The 22,298-nt window shown below is 40.3% G+C and overlaps 2 protein-coding genes across 5 annotated transcripts in view; one reads left to right on the forward strand and one right to left on the reverse strand.

The window, feature by feature from the left end:
• Positions 1 to 979, forward strand: part of pcp4b (Purkinje cell protein 4b) — a 36,326-nt gene extending 35,347 nt beyond the window's left edge. Inside the window, exon 3 of the mRNA XM_044201699.1 lies at positions 282 to 979. Within this exon, the coding sequence (XP_044057634.1) occupies positions 282 to 412 (131 nt within the window). The 3' untranslated portion in view covers positions 413 to 979. The remainder of the gene's footprint in view (positions 1 to 281) is intronic.
• Positions 980 to 14,275: 13,296 nt separating this feature from the next.
• Positions 14,276 to 22,298, reverse strand: part of dscamb (Down syndrome cell adhesion molecule b) — a 125,890-nt gene continuing 117,867 nt past the window's right edge. For all 4 annotated transcript variants that reach the window (XM_044201701.1, XM_044201702.1, XM_044201703.1 and 1 more), the window contains exons 31-33: positions 22,011 to 22,211; positions 21,227 to 21,529; positions 14,276 to 15,644 (exon numbers count right to left, since the gene is read on the reverse strand). In XM_044201701.1, coding sequence (XP_044057636.1) covers positions 15,136 to 15,644; positions 21,227 to 21,529; positions 22,011 to 22,211 — 1,013 coding nt within the window. In that variant the 3' untranslated portion in view covers positions 14,276 to 15,135. The remainder of the gene's footprint in view (positions 15,645 to 21,226; positions 21,530 to 22,010; positions 22,212 to 22,298) is intronic.

The following is a 22,298-nucleotide window of genomic DNA, read 5'->3' on the forward strand; positions in this document are numbered from 1 at the left end:
GTTGCCCTGGCCCAGGAAGGTATTGCTGCAATCATGTGTAAATCCTGTATGATAGAAGATATCTACAGGTGTTGATATTGTCCCTCAGGTTGTGATCATAGGCTGTAGTGAAACTCCTGTATAAGCTACAAGTGTTTCTAACAGATAGTAGCCTACGCTAAAAATCTCTGTGTATGTGGACGTTGGGCCTAGTTACGGTTGCTAAGGGACTCGGCCATTTGACTCAGATCAGTCTTTGTACACTGCTGTGAGTCACACCCATCATTTCCTTTTCCTTCCAGATGCGTCCAAGACGGACGTCCCAGAGGACTTTGACATCGACATGGGCGACCCGGAGACTGAGAAGGCGGCCGTCGCCATTCAGTCCCAGTTCAGGAAGTTCCAGAAGAAGAAGCGTGATGAGAAGTCCTAGTGAGCGCCACACTGTTCTGCCACTGTGTGTAGAGACGGCAGGTGGAAGCACGGTGACGATGGTGTGACATTTGCATGTAAACAAATTCATACCTGTTGGAACTCCAGGGGTTGTGATGGGGGGGAATGCAATAGCCTGTTAATCATATGACATGTCTGTGAATTTTCATTATCCTATTATTGTAATTACTATTATTTATTATTTAACTGCTGTGTCAATAAATAAGTAACAGAAAGAGTTATAAAGGTCTGGTTTCTGTCCTGTTCCACATATCATGAAGTCTAGCTGATGTTTGTGTTAGAATATGTTTTTGTACTTATCCCAGCCTCAGTTATACCTGCACCATCTCTTTCTGTACTGCATAGGACTACTTTTCCCAAAAACACCTGTATTGTGAGTAGATTGAGCAAAAGCTGATGATAGAGTGAAGGTTGTTTTTAGGAAACTTAGCCTAGAGCTTTCCATCCTGAACAGAATATTTGACCTAGAGGCATTTTTCTTACCTGCATGGTACTATCAAGCTGTGTGTATCAATGTACATTGAATAAATAAAGACTCTGTGTGGAACTTGTGTGCAGTGCATGTAAATACCAACATTTGACAAACAACTACATATAAAGAGTGGCTGCTGAATTGCTGCAGTATGTCTAATATATTGCATTAATATACACTCTGCAGGGATAGCGGAGGGACTTACATATTCTGATGACAAACTATAAATAGAAACCAAATCAGAATAAGCTCGGCTGAATCTATTCCCTTCTCAGCTTGATGACCTTCTCCATGTAGAGCCAGGCTAACTGACTGACTGAGTCCAACTCAAGTTAGCTTTAGGCACTTTAAACAACATACACCTGCATAAATATTGTATATTTTAGTTCAGGATTATAGGTTGATATGTCATCATGGAGTACAGAATGATTTGAAAAGGCTATTTCGGCCTTTCTTGAGTTTAAAAAAAAAAGGTAATCTGATGAAACATTGGCATCTGATTCGTGAATTAGTTGCCCAGCTGCTACTTTGTTTGACTTTCCTTCTGCTATGTGTAAATGACTGGGCGGCCAAGATTTGGGCTGCGAGGCAGCTGTCACAAACAAGCCTTACTCCTTTTAAAGTTGATCACAGAATAGCACAATGCTTCCATCATTTTACTGCTCAGGCACATTATGTGGTCTCCCTCGTTAGTCTGCATGAGGAAACATCAAACACTGGGAAAAACACTGTCTGTGCTACAGCCTGAAGGTAAATTCTTATATTTCAAACAAAGAGCATAGCATAATATATCTTATGTCATGTAGAAACACATCATTTGCTAGTTTTCTAGCGAGAAATCTGTCTATATTTTGTGTACTATTTTGGACAGCAGAGTTCATTTGTAGTCATGGCTCTATATGGATGGCAATGTTGGTCTGTCTGGTGGTCAGTCCACCACTTTGGTCCAGACTGAAATGTCTCAACAACTATAGGATGGATTGCCGTGAAATTTTGTACAGACATTAATGGTCCCTAGATAATGAATCCTACTGACTTTGGTGATTACCTGACGTTTCATTACCAGCAGGTAAAAGATTTCACTTATCCAGTGAAATAGCTCAAGATGTATTAGATGGACTGGCACAAAAATTTGTGCAGACTTGTACATCCCAGAAGATGAATCCTACTCATTGTGGTGATCTCTGACCTTTCCTCTAGTGCCACCATGAGGTTGACATTTGTAATTTTGAGTGAAAAGTCTTCACAGGTATTGGATGGATTGCCATTGGATGAAATTTGGTCCAGATATTTATGTTTATGTTAAATTTATCCAATACTTTGGTTTATGATCAAATACCTGCAAAACCCATCAGCCTCAGATGTACTTTGTATTTAGTGCTAATTGGAAAAAAGATAGCCTACTAAACATCAGGATATTAGTATTGCCACTCTGAGTATGTTAGCATGCTGACGTTGTGCCTAAGTAGAGTGCAGCCTCACAGAGCTGCTAGCATTGCTGTCTTGTTTCCACAGTAGTGGAATGAATGTAACTTATTTATATCTGCAGGGGGGTTTTTATGCCAAGGTTTTTAATAATGCCCCATGCGCTGTTTAAAAAAAAAATGATAAGGTGCTCCACTTTGCATTACAAGTTTAACTGTGGTGGTACCTTAATAACAAAGAGGTGTTTCAGGTTTGCATACCATATCACTCTTAATAAGAATTCTGCTCCAATGAAAACTTTGAACCAGCAGTTAAACAACACATAAGTGACTATAACCCAATCTAGAAAAAGTCGTTTTACACTTTATAAGACACTGAAGAGTGTCAAGTATGCCAGGAATTTAAACTGTCAAAGGTTAAGAAGAAGTTGCACTGATTTTCTTACAATCGGGATCATGACACTGGACTGAACTGTATTATATCAAGGTCAGTGATGACCTTTGCGCCCCAGGGAATTGATCCTCACAGCAGATCAGCTTTGTAAGCCTGAGAGGATTACACTGCCATGACAAGTGCACCCTTCCTTCATGTCCACAGCCAGATGGTTTGCAGTACAAAACAGTAAAATAAAGTGCGCCCATTACAGTCTAAATTTACATTAAAGAACTGTCAAAAGTCTCAGTGACATTATTGTTCAATGCTTATGTCTGAATTTCCTGCTAACAATTCAATATGAAGCAGGCTTGGTGCCATAGTCTTCCTCCTTAAAAGGCGACAGTGCAGTGACCTTTAGATTTCCAGTGAAGGTCACGGTCTCGTGGAAATAATAGTCTCCCTGCGGTTCCTTGTTTGTTTGCCTGCTTGTTTTATTTTTCACCCAGATGACTACTAAAAATGATCCTACCAAGTCATCCAAAGGCCCACAGAGAGTAACAGCCCTCTCCTAAGGCTTTGCTACTCTCTTCCTTGTATTTGAGTGTGAGTGTGAGTGTGTAGTAACAGAATTATAATATAAATCATAATATTAACATACAGAGACTTTCTTCTGATCTTGCTCAATGACAAGCCCCTCTTCTCTCATTTCCTCTCCTCTCCTCTTCTCTGTGCAGCTTCCAGCTGAGAGGCAGATTGGGAGGTTGACAGTGAACTGTGTCATCACCTCTGGGTGCTTACTTTGTCTCTGGTGTACGACTGGCAGGTGTACTTCTCTCACCTGAAATTGGAGATAGATTACAGCACCACGGTCTCCAGACAGAGTTGTACTATTTTGAAGTTAATGTTTGGAGTGGGGTTTTAAAGGGTCAGTTTCACGTAGGAATTATAATTTCTGCGTAAAACTGCTCACAACAAGGTCTGTGGATTATCTTGAGTAACCAGGTCATGATTTCTGGAAAGAGATGTTGATGTTGTTTTGGCGCTTTGAGCATCACAAGCCGAGTGCCATATAGTTCCATTAAATTAAAAAAATGCAGACATATCTATGGCTGATATCTCCAAAACTTAGCAACTCACACCAAAACAATCTAGATGGATAAACAGCACTACAGGTAAGAGGAAAAATATTTATTAATCATTTATTATTTAAAATACTGTACTTATTTTGTATAACTTTCCCTTTAAAGTCAACAGAGGCAACTTAGCTTGTGCTTTAGACATAGCAGACCAGCACTCATTCATAGTCTGAGTAAATACAGCAAGAATGACCATTTTTGGGACAGAGATCAACTATTCGGGGGATAATGGTATGTTGATAAATGCACTGAAACTGTATTATGGAGAAAATTTCCACTTGCACTGAGAATGAGACTGTAAAACTCATTGCGTGCCTTCTGTTCTGCCTATGGACGAACGTCAGTCCTGCAGACAGCAGAATAATCAATGGTGGGTGCTCCACTTTCTTTACCCCTCGGAGTCAGTAAAAGTAACATGTGAAGGCAGTGTAGCTATAAAGTCCATCAAATTATCTTTGCCCTATTCCACTACTGTTTAGAAGGCAAAGATGAATTCAGTGTTTATGGCGTATTACTGTTTACTTTGATTATGTCTGGACAGCTACAAAAATCAATTTCACACCATGTGGTTATTGATAATAATTAATCATCCGTGTTCTTATGAAAACTGACATTTTGGTGATTGGTTCACACACTGCTGCCTACATCCACTCGCGCATGCATTTAAACTTATTTCCTTGAAAATGAAAAGCAAATCTGCTCATATGGGTTCTTTTCATACATATAGTGTATGTACAGGTTTTACAATACCATGGAAGACTTACCATTTGATTTGTTGGTTAAGCCAAGGGTATTTTCTGTAACACTGTAGACTCACGGTCCCTGTAGTTGGAGAGATTGATGATTCCACTAGGTCTGATTCATTAAATTTACAATAGTCATTAGTAACCTGTCACACTAACAGTAACATGAATTTGATCTAATGAACGAGTGAGTAGGCCTGCAAGCGTGGTGTGAGGAATTTCACTGTCAAAAATAACAGCCAACTGTGTGTGCAAATGACAGAAGACTTTCACTTCATTGTACACCAAGTAAATCTCTCCTCTCTGTGTTGGCTACAGCATTTTGCCTCTAAAGTTGACTTCTTTGACCTTTGCACAATCAAGTTCTTCCCGATAAATCTCCTGCAGCGAGGAGACAGGGAATTGAGTGTTCATGGATTAAATCAAAACTTACTTCAGAATCAGAATCAGAATCAGAAATACTTTATTGATCCCCGTAGGGAAACTCTTTGTTACAGTAGCTCGCCTTTACGTCAGTGCACACAGGAGAAAGTACTAGCAAACAATATGATACACTATAAAACACTATAAAAACAGGTCAGAAAATAAATTAAGTATCAGGTGGGTATAAGTATAAAATAAACTAAGTGTGAAGTACCAAGTGGGTTTACCGGTTGATGATGATATTACAGTATAATAATACAATGTAATAAAACAAGTAATAAGTAATAAGCAGAGGTGCATGTACTGTCGAGAGTAATAGAGGTATATAATATCAATAACAATAAATAAGAAAAACTAACATGGGAAAACTAATATTGCACGGGAGTAGTACACAGAATATTGCACAATTATTCCATTGACCAAACAGACCTAAACATTGTGCTCCTTTGCTTGACCAGCACGTCCTGGAGCGGGTGGGAGACACTGTCCAAGATGGCATGTAGTTTGGCCAGCATCCTCCTCTCTGACACCACCGCCAGAGAGTCCAGCTCCACCCCCACAATGTCACTGGCCTTACGGATCAGTTTGTTGAGTCTGTTGGCGTCCGCTACCTTCAACCTGCTGCCCCAGCATGCAACAGCATACAGGATAGCACTGGCCACCACAGACTCATAGAACATCTTCAGCATTGTCCGGCAGATGTTGAAGGACCTCAGCCTCCTCAGAAAATAGAGGCGGCTCTGGCCCTTCCTGTAAACAGCTTGAGTGTTCTTGGTCCAGTCCAGTTTGTTATCCAAGTGTACTCCCAGGTACTTGTAGTCCTCCACAATGTCCACACTGACCCCCTGGATGGAAACCGGGGTCGCTGGTGCCTTGGCCCTCCGTAGATCCACAGATCTTCTCACAGTGCAGAACAAAGCAAAATGCCTACTGTCACTCTGAAAGCTGATTAAAACTCCATACTTGTTGTCAGAAACACAGACAGGTGCCTGAGGAGTTGGTTTTAATAGTTTTACATGAAACACACCTTTGTGCTATTCTTCTTGTCTTCATATCAGCCTCCAATAATAACTATTGGAGTTTACAGATCTAAAGTAATTCATAATGCAACAGAAGCTCTATGTAACATCTTTTCGGTTTTATTTTAAAAATATATTTGAAGTTCAACTCAGTTTCTCTTGAGTGTAGAGTACACAGTATAGTGGGGTGAGCACACTATCTGGACTGTCCAATGGTGATGGTTAAAGGAAAATTCTGGGAGTTTTCAACTTGGGTCTTATTCTCATGTCACTCTGACTTTGGCCAGAAGTAGATCCCTATGTAGTTAGCATCAATAGCTTTTTTCTTGAACTTAATATCAACCATCTGATATTTTATATAAGGTCCTCCTTGTCTCAAGTGACAAATGTAGTGAATATTAGATATTCAGTACGTGTATGGTGCCTTTCTAATCTTCCAACCACTCAAAGCACTTTACACAACATGTCATTCACACACATTCATACACCGAAGGCTGTGAGCAATTTGGGGTTCAGCATCTTGCCTAAGGACACTTCAACATGTGGCCTGGGGGAAGCCGATCGATCGAACCGCCGACCTTCCATTTAGAGGACGACACACTCTACCTCTAAGCCACAGCCACCCACTGCAAACACTTTTAAAAAAATGATAGCCTATCTACTTTAGGGTTAATACATTTCCTATCTGCTATTTGTCATCTGACAGCTGAGTATCAACTCTGGACTTGTGATGGCTGTGCTGTGTTTGTACTATATTTCCCAAATATGTTCTTGGCAACAATATTGTCAGTAAAGTGACAGCAGCCTCAAACTTGAGCTGCTCTATTGAAAGCAATGAGGTACAGTACAACAGAACAGTTATCAGCTGATCCTGTCAAGAGTGATGTCGTCTACAGAGACATGATTCAATATGTACAACTTGTAAATATATTTATCATGCTCTATAATGCAATATGATAAGTATTACTTACTAACAGCATGAGCAGAGAGCAAAGAAACAAACCACAGGTTATGTGCAATGTTCTTGAGCAAACATCTCTGTAAATAAACAGTATGCAGCATATATATTTATTAGTTCTTCATTATTGATTCAGTTATTCATTGGATAGAGACAGTTGATATATAGACAGGAAACAACATTCAACAGGCTGGAGGTCCCGGGCTGGATTCGAACCAGGGACGTAACATGGTAACATGGACCTGTTCATTTAAAGAAAGCAAAGACCCTCAAAGGCGGTAAGTTGTAAGTGTGTTTGGGTGTTGTGGTTCTGATGGGCTCAAATGTGTGGTAAGTCCTTGTAGAGTGCTTGTATCAAAGCTATGTACTGTAATGATACATGGCTGTGGCAATAACCCATGTCTTCTACTGTGCAGTCAGTGAATATTATAAAATAGCATGACAAAGGTCAAAGGAGAATGGTCAGATTTGCTCAGGCCAGCTGACAGAGAAGTACTCACATAACAGCTCAGTATGACATTTCTCACCGCACAACCTTTTGAACCTCAAAGCAGACGGGTTAAAGCAGCAGGTTAGCTTTTACTTCTGTCAGCACGTTCAGCATTGTAGATGAGTAGGCGCATCTCTTCATGGCTCCAATCTTCCCTTTTTTTCCAGTGGATACTTCGGGCAGGATAATACACCACGTCATCATCTCAGGATGGCTCGAGGACCACGTGACTGCAGTTTATCCCAATGGCCTGCACAGATCATAACCCAAAAGAGCACCTTAGGATAGAAAATTGCAGGAGCTGCATGATGCTATTGAGTCACTGTGGACCAAACTCCCTAAGGAATACATCCAAAATATTGCTGAATATATTGTCAAAAAATACAGCTTGGATGCAAAACTGTGTCTTACAGAAGGTACTGCATCTTCCTGCAAACCTTTCAGCAGTTGAATTCATTCTTTTGAGGGAAAATTAAAAAGTCATGAAATATATAAACATTTGGAAGACAATTGTCAGACTCTGTGGATTAACCTGAAGGTCAGGAAATTTCCAAATAATGTCCCATTTTTCCTCCGTCATTGGTCAGAAAATAATATGCACAGTCACAGCAGGACTCAAAACGTCAGAACGGTTTCATCTGTCTATTACAGGCAATCTGCTTTAATGAAAAAAATAAACATTAGGTAAAGCCACATCCTTCTCTGTTGTTTTTATGGAAATAAAAATCCTCCCTTTATTATGGAAATCAGTAGAAAGACTACATTAACAGTTCCACATGCAGTATGTAATATTTATTTGTTAGTTAACAACTATCTGAGTGTAATACTGTATCTCGATAGGTTAGAAGAAACTACAAAGGTACAGGCCAGTACTATTTAACCAAGGTACTACGAGAGATATTGTAGGCATAGCCCTCATGTATGTCACTCCTGCTAATTATGTGTGATTATTTAACTGAAAGAAGCCATCCCGATGGTTGCTGTTTCTGGGAGGATTTTGTATATTTTTATATATTTTATGCAATTATGTAATTATGTATTGCATGACAAGTTTCGCAGGGGACAGTGAGGTGAAGTAACATTGTGTTACCTTACTCAAGACACTGACTTTAGCGGATGAGGAGACTCTTCAGACAATTAGTGACACACAGTGAGCGTACAAGCAGATTACTGAGGAGACAAAACACCTCTCTTGCATCCATCATTGTTGAATGATGAAATATGATGCAAGATTTACTCTTATTTAGTTTGCCAGTGTTACAGTCCTACTGAAAAGTAGACTTTTGCTTCAAGATACCAGCTACATAGGTTACTCTCTAAGTCCCTCTGTTGACAGCTTAAGCTCAAATCAGTTGTGTGAGCACAACATACAGTGAGGCAGTTGGTGGAAGCTTATCTAAAGCACATTACAAAGGAGTGAATACAGTGGCTGTAGTGAGATTCAAACCCTGGACGCTGGTTGTATTAGAGCCCTGCTCCACACACAGCTTTTATTAAAGATCAAACGCTAACTCCTTATTATGTAGCATGCTACAATAGGTTCTGCTTCTGTGATACAATGCATTCAACAGACTCCGGGTCGGTGTCCAATCATCTATGACCAATTACAAGTATAATTAACAGACCCTTTAGACATCAACCTCTCTTAATAAGGCTCTACATCATTTAATTGTGGTCATCAACATGGGACACATAAAGAGGACGATGTGCCTGCCAGTCACTGCACGTCTGTCCTTCAGACATCAACATTGTCCAAACATTTAACATTTAATGTCTTACATTGCAATTACTTCAGTTCAATGATGTAAAGTTCCCTTTGGATTACTTTGATTGCACACAATGTATTTGAATCTACAGAATGTAATATGAATGGCAGGGTTGGCTAAATTAATCTTGAAATAATCAAGTTGCGTGTAAAAACCTTTGTCTCCACTCTGAATAATTAGCTTCTTTTTAAAATAACCCACCAGATGATCAAGTATTTTGCTGTTTATTATCTGTATTTGTCTGTAAATCAAGATGCCTTTGTAGGACTAAGACATGCAATAGATAGCAGAGAGCTCAAAAAATTGTAAACTGGTTACCTGACCTGGAAGGGAAGCTCTTATAAAAGCAGAAATATTTAAAAGGGTTGTAGCTATACAGCTGTGAATGTCTTTCCTTGACCATCAATCTCAAATGAAAGTTCTGCAACAGCAATTAAATGTCACTTTTCTATCTGTACTAACATTTGTAAATACTGCAGGATATACATTAGCCATAAATCCACAGCCTTAATCCTTGGGAAAAATCAGTAACCAGTTAGCTGTCATGAACATGTCAGTTTGCCCTTATCTATCTCTTATCTAACAAAAGAAACTCATGGGAAACAATTTTCTTGTCAGAAACATCCTGCGCTCCTCAAGTCCTTCACTGAGAACAAGGATGGATGAGCTGCTGGATCAATAGAGCAATCTGAGACACAGACAGAGAAGAGAGATGGAGGTCAAAACAGAGTAGAGAAGAAAAATAATGGGTCTGAAAGAGAGATAAACATAGCATCATGTTCTTGGGAGGCCACAGAGAAGTGAGGGTGTGACTGATGAGGGGAGTGTTGTGTGAACACAGGGGGAAAGTCCTTCCGTTTCATGCTCTCTAAATTACCCCCATGTCTCCTGCCAACTCTTCAGGCACCTCATTATGAAATCCAGTTGGGAGGGCACTGGTCTTTTCCTAACCTGCTTCTGCTCACTGATATTGCACGTCACAGTATTCTCTGTGGACTAATGCCTTAGCAGATGAGCACTTCTTTCGAAAATTAGCAATCACACTATCTCAGCAATTCCCAGTTGTACTTCTGCAGTTAGCAGGTAACGAGGAAAGATGGTAGCTCAAAAAAAAGAAGAAGTTACTATTTAATTTTGAAAATATAGCCATATATGGAACCAAAACCTAGGTGTTGCAATTGAGAGTGCGCAAAAACGTAATGCATAAATGGTTGAAATAGATAGTTAAGCTAAAAGTTTTGGACAAAAGGTTAAATAGACAACTAAAAGTAATGGATAACTGGTGAAATAGTTATCTAAAATTTGTTGAAATAGTTCTCAAAATGTATTGAATAAATGAAAAAGCCAAGTAGTGGATAAATAGCTGAAACAGCTTATGGCTAAATGGTTGAAATAGCTAAAAGTAAAAGATTAGCTAAATGGTAGATAGCTAAAAGTAATGGATAAACAGTTTAAAAAGTTAGTTAAAGTAGTGGATAAATGAAAAAGCTAAAAGAAATGGATAAATTGATGAAATAGTTACTGTAAAAGTAATAGATCAATGGTTGAAACGTCCAGCTTCTGCCACTCCAAGAGGTAACTATAGTATAGCACAAATGCAAACTTGACCAAACAGACCTAAACATTGACAATTCAATTGTAAGAAAAACAGTATTGTAACAGTAGGCCTATCCACTTTTATATAATCAATAGTCTTATGACATTACACCTTAAAATCACTTCAGATGAACAAATTTCATCAGACAAAAAGGTTGGGGGCCAATTTACAATCTTATTACATTTGAAACCTCCTGCTCCCAGTTTCCTTCCGGCTGCTGAGCGCGGTGGGAGCTGTGATAATGGCCTGCAGCCAGGAGGTGAGTCACACACTCAATCCTGCTTCTTCGTAATGTATGAGGGCAACTGCACAGTCATAAAGTCTTCTCAGTGTGCAGGTGGGCTATCTATCTTCATTATACTACCACACACCAGTGATTAAAAACCCCCTGATATTATTGTCATTCACCCACAGCAAATTTGACATCTATGTGTGACCATTTCTTATTAATGCTTTATTAATAGTAACTGCATGAACTTTTCCTGGCACAACAGTCAAACATGCAGTAGATGATTTTTGTTCCATGACATTTGCTTCCTCTATCTGACACAGACACTGGAGATAAAAGACAACAGATAATGATTATTATAAAGATTATTATAGTGAGTGTGTATTTATATGCATATCTAACTGTGTGCATGCAATCTTTTCCCTGCCTCTGCTGTCTCATCCACATTCTCAGGTGCTGTGGGGATCAGCGTGACATTGTAAACCTGATCTAGGTTCCAGTGTCAGCGCTGGCATGAATAATTCACCATGTTCAGGGTGGTGTGCTCCTGCAAATGGCAGACACACACTGGAACAGACTGCCGGGTTGCCCTTGATGTCTCTCTCCAGGTTGTCACAAATAGTTTTGGTGGTGAACCATCCCTTTCCACCTGCTCAAGTCCACAAGCTCACTCCTTGTAAGCAGCAAATGTACTCAATTTAGTGACTGCACAGCGCCATCTGTTGTTCAAAAACAAGACACAGCTGCATCAATACAAACCTGTTTTTACTGTCTTGTATAAGGGCGTTGGTTCATGTTTGTGCCTTGTCGAGGTTGTTCTTCACCTTTACATGCTTCCTGTGTGGTGTGTGGACGCAGCCAGGAGAGTTGGAGTAATCTTCTCTCACCAACCTTCCATTTGCTGCAATTCATTTACGCATGAAAACCACTTCTACGCAGGAATAATCCTCCTCAGTAAGCATGACAAGTTTGTTTATTATTTTTATATATTTGTGTGCTTGAGCTCAGTTTGTGTAGTAGGTTGATATTATGACTGTCAATCATAAAAGTCTTCAAAATAAACCCTTCAAACAAGCCATCTTAGAAGCTTATTGCTGAATCCATTTTCCCACTTTTTTGTCACTATTAAACAAAAGCCAAGTCTGCTTTTTATAAATGAAAACTATTGTTAAAATGTTATTGCAAACAGCATCCCAAGCTAAATTATCTGCAGGGAAATGTAAAGTATATGTTGTTTTATCTCTAAGTGACAGATATTATCTTGTTAAGAGCACTTTAGTGATTTAGTATTGCACCTGGTCAAGCAAAGGAGTACCTTCAGCGGAAGACTCATCCCACCAAAAAGCACCACAGAGCGCCACAGGAAGTCATTCCTGCCTGTGTCCATCAAACTCTTGAACTCCTCCCTCTAAGTTTTAGTCTGTATGACCCCAGGTCACTAAACTGGACATTGATCATTACATCTCTGCCGTACTTGAAATAATTGTGCAATTACTCCTGTGCAATATTTAGTTGTTCCTATTTATTGATATTGATATTATTCATACCTCGAATACTGCTGTGCAATATCTTAATCTCAATAAGCTACACTTAACTTGACAGTACATTCAGCACTACTTATTACTTATATTATTACATTGTATTATTATACTGTATTATCATCATCAACCGGTAAACCCACTTGGTACTTCACACTTATTTTATTTTATACTTATACCCACCTGGTACTTAATTTATTTTCTGACCTGTTTTTATAGTGTATTGTATTATATTTTTTGCTAGTACTTTCTCCTGTGTGCACTGACGTAAAGGCGAGCTGCTGTAACAAAGAGTTTCCCTTCGGGGCTCAATAAAGTATTTCTGATTCTGAATCTGATTCTGACCTCCATAGAGTCGGAGGACTTGTGAGAGACAGATTTTTAAAATAATGGTCAAAATCAGTGTAGAAAAGGCAAAGAAATCCTGACTTTTAGTCCCTCAAGCTCCAAAACACTGGATGCTATACACTTCCCATAATGCAACTCAATGGCATCTTTCATTAGACTCCTCCATGCCCCCAGTTTGTAACTGAGGCTTTCTGATGAAAATGTGCACTCTAGGTTACAAGCTCAGGCTGAAAATGGCATCACCAGGGTTATTTTCTCAGACTCTTCCAGAATGACTAGTAAATTGACGTCAAGTGACCCTTTAACTTTCCATATTCCAGCAAGAGATTTGTCATCTAATAAGGTCACAAATAACACATTAATGGTTGTGGGATATAAGGTTTTAAATATACTGGATGGTGCACTTTTAGCGGTTTGACTCTTTGACAACACAACCTTCGGGCAAGAGGGTCAACAATGATTGACAGGTCGTACTAGGGAAAATTCTGGCTACTATCACTAATATGTGAAAATGGATTCACATGTTCACATGACCTTAGTTTAGTTATTCATCAGATCAATCAGTGTAGAGAAGAGTGAGTTGGTGAAATGGGGAAAAAGAAAAAAGAGGGGAAAACAGTGAGTTTAACAGAAACAGAACAGAGAAAGCAGTGCTGAAAGAAAAACTGATGTATTCTGACCCAAACTACTGCAAAAACAAAAAGCTCTAATCCTCTAAATTAATCATTTACATCAGTGGTTCCCATACAAAGCAGTCACAACACAAATCTGAGCGATCGTGACATGATTAACAGGAAAGAATACAATAAAAAATAGATTCTGCAACACAAAATTATGTTTAATTTTTGAGTTCTTTCTATGCTATTTTCTTGTGAAATATTGGAGAGTTTTACCTCTTTAGGCCTCTAAAAAATATTTCTCAAATTTAACAATCTGAGAAGGGAAATATTACTCATATATACACCCCATTAAACCCATGTAGATATTGCTTTGTTTTCAGTGGACGCAAGCTAAAAACGTTGGGAACCACTGACTTCAATCAAAATTACTTCACCAAAGTTAATTTGATATTAACCACATCCCAGTTTTCAGCAGGATTCCTGGTGGTAAATTGAACGGTTAATTATCTGGCTTAGATTTGAGTATGGTCCATTTCAGATCTTACCAACAAGAACTACTGTGTTTTTCTGTAAATGACAGGTCTGAATGGAAAGTATGAGAGGAATGTGGGTTATAGAAGGTGGGGCAAAGGAGAGCAGAAGGACAGAAGGAACAGGAACAGTGAAGGATGTTGGGCTCAAGCAACAAGAATCAAAGTCAGATGTGTGCAAACATGACTAAGGACTTTATTAACCAAATCATTTTCCCCATAATATCCACAAATAAAAGTGATCTCTTTATATATATTCACATTGTATAATTTCATAGTGTGACAAAAATTCTCTTTTTTTTTTGGATTTCCAGCCATTCCTATTAATTGTCATTTGATCAGTCGCCATGCAGTCATCAGAAAGGTTGAAAAACATTACGATTGGTCAGCATTGGCGGTCATGTCTGGCGTCACTCTTCTTCTCCTCTATTGGCTCTTCATAGTTCCTAAAACCCCCCTCAGTTGCCCAATCACAGATTTCATCACACTGCGACAATAAAATAAAAATAAATTAAGAAAGCAATGTTCTCCTGCAGAGTGCTCCAGAGTCTTTCTTCCTTTCCCGTCTAATTTTTTAGATATTTTCTGTTTTTATATAATAATAATAGTAATAATAATAATGACTATAATTGTCCTTGATATAAATTCAATAGTATTTTTTCTCTTTCTCAAATTTTAAATAAATCATTTTGGCAATCCTCATATGTTGTCACTTTAGAATAAAAGAATACTCAAGTAGAAAATAAAAACTGTGAGAGAAAATTCATCAGAAGAGGAACAAGGTGTGAGAGAATGAAAAGTGTGAAAGCAACAGAGAAGAGCGAGAGAGGAAAGAAAGAAAAGAGTGAAAGAAAGAAAGACAGACTCAAAGAAAAGCATCCACTTCAGACGCATGTCGGAAACGGCTCTATATACAACAATTTCTGTTGTGGAAAACTGTCCATCCTGTGCCTGTCGTCTGTCTCTTGTCCTTCCTCCTCCAGTGTGTCTGCGGTAGTCCTGTTGCCTGAAGCAGTCCGGTGTGTGTCCCAGTGTTATACCAGAGTGTAAGACTTGGCATAGGGGTTGTTGCTCTGTTTCAGATGTCCTCTGGAGTCCAGCAGTGACTCCTGGGAAGTGCTGAGCTTGGCAGCCTGTGCTTGGGCTAGGTCTCCTGAGGAGGAGACCTCCGCCCGGACCTCACCCCGGGCCTCTCCCCTCTCCCGGACATCCCTATGGGGGAGTGTGGAGGCAGTTCCTGGCTGCCACTGCTGCACCTCCCTGGGTGAGGGCACTTCCATGGGGGTGGGCTCCATGGGAGGTGGCCTCTTCAGAGTACGGCTTCTCTGGGGTTCCAGGCAGGTCTGGCCCATGGCTCCTCCTCCACCTCCTCCCCCTCCTCTTGTTTCCCCTGTAGCACCAGCACCGCTTGCTCCTGCTCCTCCTCCACTGCTGCTGCTACCACTGCTGCTGCTGACCCCTCCACCTCGTGCTGCCAGTGGCACGCCACGGTTCAACAGGAAGTCCATACGGAGGTAAGGCGGCAAGTGGACCAGCTCTCCTCCTGGGAGGGAACACAAAGGTGACAATTAAGATTTAGTTAAATTACAGTTTATCTCTGTGCACAGCGATGTGACGTGTTGTTGGACGATAATGAAAATACTTTAAAGCAGCGTTGATTGATTTTTTTGGCCACTTAGGGGCAGTGGAACTAGCTGTAAAGACAACTATGACATATCACCTTTTAAAGTTGATATGGGTGAATGTTAGTGATTGATTTCAACAGATGGCAGAAAAATTAAGCCTATAGTACACTGTGATCATGTAACGTTGACAGATTATCAACTTACAAAGTAGTTACAGTGAACATGCTCGGAAACAGTTTCTTATTTACACATCCAGCAGACTTGGAGCTCAGACTTAGGGACTCTGTACATCTGACAAATGAATGCAAGTCTAATATTCACTCTCCTTTTAGCTCTGTTTTTGGTCTCTACCAACTCCTGAATGAAGTATCAGACTCTTCACCAGCTAGTCACTAACTTTGTCTGTCTGCTGTTAGGTGCTCGGCAAGTGGTGTACAGTGTTTTCTGTAACGTTTTTTTTTTTTTTGCTGAAAACTGCTGAAAACCTGATGAGAGTGGTGGAAGTGAAAGAAGACACTAAAGTTGTGGGTCGTAAAACCAAAACAATGAGCTGAAAGATGCTAAAAAGTTCTGTGTGCTGAGGGGAACTGCAGATTTGGGTGATAATTATCTACAACTGTCACATTACATGTAGTCAATTGTTCATGCTGTATAAAAATATTGATAAGTACAGCTTTAATTTACTGTCAACTGCATGTAAATAATATTACAAAAAATCATATGTGTGTCATTTTTGTCATTCCCCTCTGTTCAAGATATAAACACTTAAAACTTTAAACACTGGCATGTCACATTTGCAGGATTATTTAAAAAAAAACAATAAGGACTTGATGTATTTTTAAATGCCTTCAGATAAGCTTGTATTCTGACTGTAAGAAATATCCAATACAGTATGACTGCAAACATGATCACACAGTATTGCCAGACTACAGAGGCCTCACCCCCTCAACTGTTGCTTTTTGCAGATGGGGTCAGCTTGGTTCCAGAGAGTCTCCGCTCGCTCCCAGAGACAGTGCAGGAGTTCTCTAGGGTCCCCTCCGTGTACAGTATGTGCTCTCAACAAGTCAGAGTCTCTCCACAGACTCCGTTTGTATTATTCCTTCCTCTCTGTTTAAATTAACTGCACAGAGAGTTGAAAATCCATATTTAACTTGCATTCACGCTGTTACATTTGCTCACCTCGGGCCCTTCTGGGATTATGATTCACATAACTATTATTTTAATGTAATACCAATTTTCACCAAGTGTGAATCTATTTAATTTAAAAGTTGCCATCAGGAAAAATGTGCAGAATATAATGTAATAGGGAGCTGAATATAATTCAGTGTTATCTTTGCTATCATTGTCAGGGACTGATGCAAGCATTAAGTTCTTGAGTTATCTTTTCTTACCGTGATGAAGCTATGTCTCAGCTACCGGCCTATATATACTACATCAATTCTTGCTTGCATTCAGTAGTTATCAAACCTCCCTCTCTGCTGCTTGCACTGTAGGAGAGGAAGAACTGGAGTCTTATTAGGAGACAGAATAACTTGTAAACGCCCGTAGCAAGATAAACCAGGTCAGATTTAATACCTTAGCTGAGTGATAAAAAGATTAAAAGCTGTCTCTTCAATCTTTAAATAAGTGTCTGGAGTGTTAGATAAAAGGTAGGGAAAGAGAGGGAGAGACACTTTGATTCAGTTCAGTGAGTTTAAGGTACCTCTACTGCTATTGTATCCCTTTTACTGATTGGATTACATATTTAACAGAGCAAATTAGTCCCTCACTAAAGGGTGTTGGGTTGCCAGATCTACTGGGCTGCACTGGAGATTCAGCGCTTGATGAGCTGAGGATCTGTCTGTATTTTTTCATGACTGCTGAAGCGTTCATCTTCACATTCATCTTTCAGAGGACCAGAGAGCAACAAGCGTTTACAGGTGTACTAAAATCACTTTTCAACACGTGTTCTCTCTCCCACACGTGACGACGCACCCACATGTACACAGCCCACACGTGCACAAATGTTAAGTATATACCGTATGGACACACACACACTCCCTGCCAGCTCACAGGGAGAATGCATAATTTACTATGTTTTATAATAAGCCCTATTAGTGCCAGTATAGATGATGAATGGCTAGGAGTGTTTATTGAATTAAATGTAGTTTTAAGTGTTTCTGTGGGAGCTCATTAGAAATATAGTTTGAAAATTCATCAGCCTGTAAATAGCAGATTGTACAGTAATGGGACAGTATGTGTGACCAGAACACAACAGCAAGTCTCTGCCAAGCCATTAATCTGTGCAAGTGTCTGTTGCATCTTCAGCTCAGTCCGCATTGTTGTGAAGGGTGATGTCTTCATATTCTCCGAACCGCATTTCTATTTTGTGTGTTTTATTCAGGGACACACATACACACAACATATTTACAGGCCTGTATCATAAGCTGACTACTGCATGTAGGCCTGTAATTACCAGCACTGCTATAAAAGTTTTATGAGCAAAGTGCTGAGGGACAAGCTGTAATGAGACACGGGCCTAATGGATTTGCTCTCACGAGGCACTGAAGAAGAAGAGCACAAATAAATAAACTGTTAACTTGCATAACCACTTTGTCAGGTGAGGCTGGTCACATGAAATGAGATGAGACAGAGAGATGAATGAGAAGCTCTCCCTCTGCCTTTGACCTTTGCGATGGATAGGTGAGGTCAGTTGAGGTCAGTGAGATGTAATAGAGACAGAGATGGGGTTGAAGCTGGGTCATACACCAGCTGTCAGTCAAACTGACCTCTGCACTGAGACTGGGTTTCAATAGATTAATACTGTAATACACTCTACTTAGAATTTACAAGTGTGGAGCGACCATTTTTTAGTTCATCTCATACTATGAAGATGAAAAGTGATTAATTGATAGCCATAACTGTGTTGTCTCATAGTAAAAAGTAGATGGACTCTCCTTGTCCACATACTTTTGTGTACTTTTGGTCTGAGACTGTTTTTCATGGTTTGGGCTACTCCCCTCTGTTCCAGCTGAGGGTTATTTTAAAGCTGCACTCAGTATTTTAATATGAGCATTGGGTCAAAGGACTATATGTAATGTGAAAGGGCTCACTAGTATTAATGAAGCCACAGAGAATTATCACCCAACTCTGCAGTTCCCCTCAGCTCTATGGAGCGTTTTAGCATCTTTCAGCTTTTGGTTTTACGGCCCGCAACTAGTTTAGTCTCACCACTCGCATCAACCTTGTTCCCTGCCACAGCAGGCAGCTGTTTTCAGCAAAAAAGTTCTAAAAACCCGCTGTACACTACCTGTTCAGCATCAAGCAACTGCCATAAAAAGTTAGCAACTAGCTAGTCAACAGGCGTTCAATAATCACATATGGGCGTAATATTTGTGTTTCCACATGCTTTTGACCATGCAGTGTTACCATGGTTGGATTGGTTAACAAGAAATTCACGGTTGACCTTTTCATATGCAAACAAATTCTTACAATAATGATGAACATTAGTCAGAGCAGCTATTTACAAAGGCTTATTATCTTAGCTTATTATTATCTTTTAAGCCCTTGAGATCCAGTGATTAATATAATATGTCAATAATATTAAAAATCCAACTGCCCCTCACTGTATCTGGTTACTTAGGTTTAGATTAGGTTTCAGAGTTGCTGTGGGCCTCTCAGAAAACCCCATTCCTTTAAATTTTACAGTTCATTGACTGTAGAGTCAGCTGAAATACATAACATTTGACGCAGCTAAGAGAGCTGAAAACACTAATGAAAATATATAATACACATTTGGGCCTGACTCACTCACGATCTGAGAAATGAGCTTCCAATTTTCCTGCTCAAACCGCACTTTCTATATGAGTGCATATTGCTTCTTTTGTGCAATGTCACAATACAACTCGTAACAAATAGTCGACAACCCACCAGGAAACTGTAGAAGCAACACAGCTTGATTCTTATGCCTATTATGTATCCACCAAAGTAACTGACACCCTAGTCTAGCACTCAGCGATGCGACACCAGCCTGAAAGGCTAAGAGTCTGGTATTACACCGAACGGTCTCCACTGTGGGCGTAAAGTGCTGTTTTGTACTGAGTGACAATAGTTTCAGGTTAGGTTGACAGATAGCCTTCAGTTGCCCTCCCTCCCTTGTGAACTGGTGATATCAGTCTGCCGTCCTGTGCACAAACGTTCAAAACATAATGAGGCCTGAAACTTAAGAAGCAGATCTGATGGCCTCAACTCTTGTCTGGTCAAACTGAGGATTCTGGGACCGTGTACCCTCGTGCACACACGCACACACATGGATGGGACACCTCCAACAGCGCTAATTATAGGTGGCCCCAGACACAGTATGACATGGCAGCAGAGTGAGGTGATGGATGAGCTGTGTACATGTGTCAGGGAGAAGGGTGTCTGTCTGTTTGAATGTCTGCGCTTCTGTGTGTGGTCAGCAGCCCGTCGGGATGCTCTGCCAGAACACGTAATTGAGCCGCAGGGCTACCCGGAGGAGCAGAGGGTCACAGTAAGATAAGACTACAGCCTGAGAGGAGGGAACAGGACAGCACAGCAGCTTTCCTCAAACTGCAGATGTAATGAAAGGCTTTTGAGACAGAGCCTTCATGTAGTTTTTCTGTTTTCTTACAATAAAAGTCATCCCCGGGGTGCTATTGGAGGAACTGCATCTCATAATCCTTGTTCACGACTAGACTGATGACTAATGGGATGCATCCCAGGGTTGAAGGCTGATCAGAGTTTAATTAAAATAGAAGTTGGCCAAGGTGGCCATTAACAGTGTCGTTATAAGTTAATTGAGGGGATTCCACAGACAACAAACTAATAAAAAGTGATACCATTTAGTTTCTTACAACTTGACTGACAAAAACAGCTTGAAACTAAGAAATCAAATTATTGATATTTGTTCTGCCAAAAGAAAATGTGTGACACCAGAGAAAATAAATGGATTACATAAAAGCGTTTAAGACAAATTAAATATAAATGTCCCCGTGTTAATTGTTCAGTTATCTTTTGTTATATGCTAAATGTGTTTCTGATTTTTTTTTTTCAATTAAAATTGTGTACGTCCCGAATGCGACAGCTCTATGGACTGGCTCCTTTAAGTGGACGATGGGAGTCGGCTCATTTGATTTCATTTAAATCCCTTTTGTAACTATACCCTCCTCACGTCTTCTGTTTCACTCGTACATTCATCACATTGCAGAAAATACTGTACACTGTAACTTTAAGCTTTTCTCACTTTTCTTTGGACAGTGATATTTGGTCAAATATATCATGTGGTTTTCTCATCATCGTTCAGGAAGTAGTGATTTCTCTACATATTTATCTTTTACAACTATCATTACTCTGTAGCAATCCTAAACTGGTTTGCTGAAAATAAACATTAATATAGACATATTAGGTACTGCTGGAGGGGAAAAGAGACAGAGGGGCTGCTAAGTGATTGTAGGGGAAACACAAGGTTGAATGAGTTGTGTGGTAAACTCCACTTCCTCACCAGGTCTGTGCGCTTTGGGCACGGCCATGTTCATGACCCGACTGACATCCTGAGGTTTGGGCGGCGAAGCGGTAAAGCGGCAGATGCCCGACTCAGATGGCGTGCTTGAGGTCAGGCTGTCAGTGTAGTCGTTGGTCCCTGCTGTCATCTGTTCGGATGAGGTGTCAGAGATGAAGCACTCGGTGATGGTGAACTTGGCGTGGCGGAGCTGCTCTTCCATCTTGGCGTGCTCATAGGCTCTGGCCAGCTCCTCATAGGTGGAGGATGCGCTCTCTGTTGATACCATGCTGCTCCGTGCACGATCTGATAAACAAATGTTACACATCACGATACACAAGTTTAATTATTCCTTTAGAAATACAAGATTGAGTGCAGTACTAGACTTTTTAAAATACAGGTGAAATTTAACTTATGTGGTGTTTTTATATGGTTGTTGGGGTGTTTTAGTTTTATTTAATACAGTACAGTGATAGATAAAAAAGTATGTGAGAGATAGAGGGAAATGGCGTAGGTTTAAGTTGGATTCACACCCTGGAAGCATCAGCCAGGAGTACGCCCCAAAGTTGCACTTTCAAATGGAAAAACTACTGCCAGTATATTTTGGATTGCACAGAAGCCAATGTGAGAGCCATGCAGATCACCTTCACACTTGAAAATCTCACAAAAGCAACATGATTTCTGTCACTTCCCCCGACTTTCTAACCTTTATTATAAAAAAAAGGCTGTGAGTCCATGTTGTTTCTGGATAGCTGTCATGGTCACCCTCCACCCTGCTCTACTCTACCTGTATCCTGTGAGGGGCTGACACTGTAGCTGTCGCTCTCCTTGTCCACAGATCCAGTGGCACGTGGGGTGGGGAGTCTCCAGTCAGTGGTCAGGGTGTGTGAGGAGCTGGTGGGGTGCGGCCGGTTCAGGGTCCACTGGCTGGCGTAGCGGCTCCGTGCCGCGGCAGGACCAGCTTTGGCAGTGCGTCTGGCAGTGGGATCTAGTGAGGAGAGACCAGGACAAATTGCTGATGAACAGCGCTAATAACAGCTACTCTATTTTTCAGTGTAATCAATTTAAGCCTAAG

Source organism: Siniperca chuatsi, linkage group LG7 (genome assembly GCF_020085105.1).
Source record: "Siniperca chuatsi isolate FFG_IHB_CAS linkage group LG7, ASM2008510v1, whole genome shotgun sequence".
NCBI lineage: Eukaryota > Metazoa > Chordata > Actinopteri > Centrarchiformes > Sinipercidae > Siniperca > Siniperca chuatsi.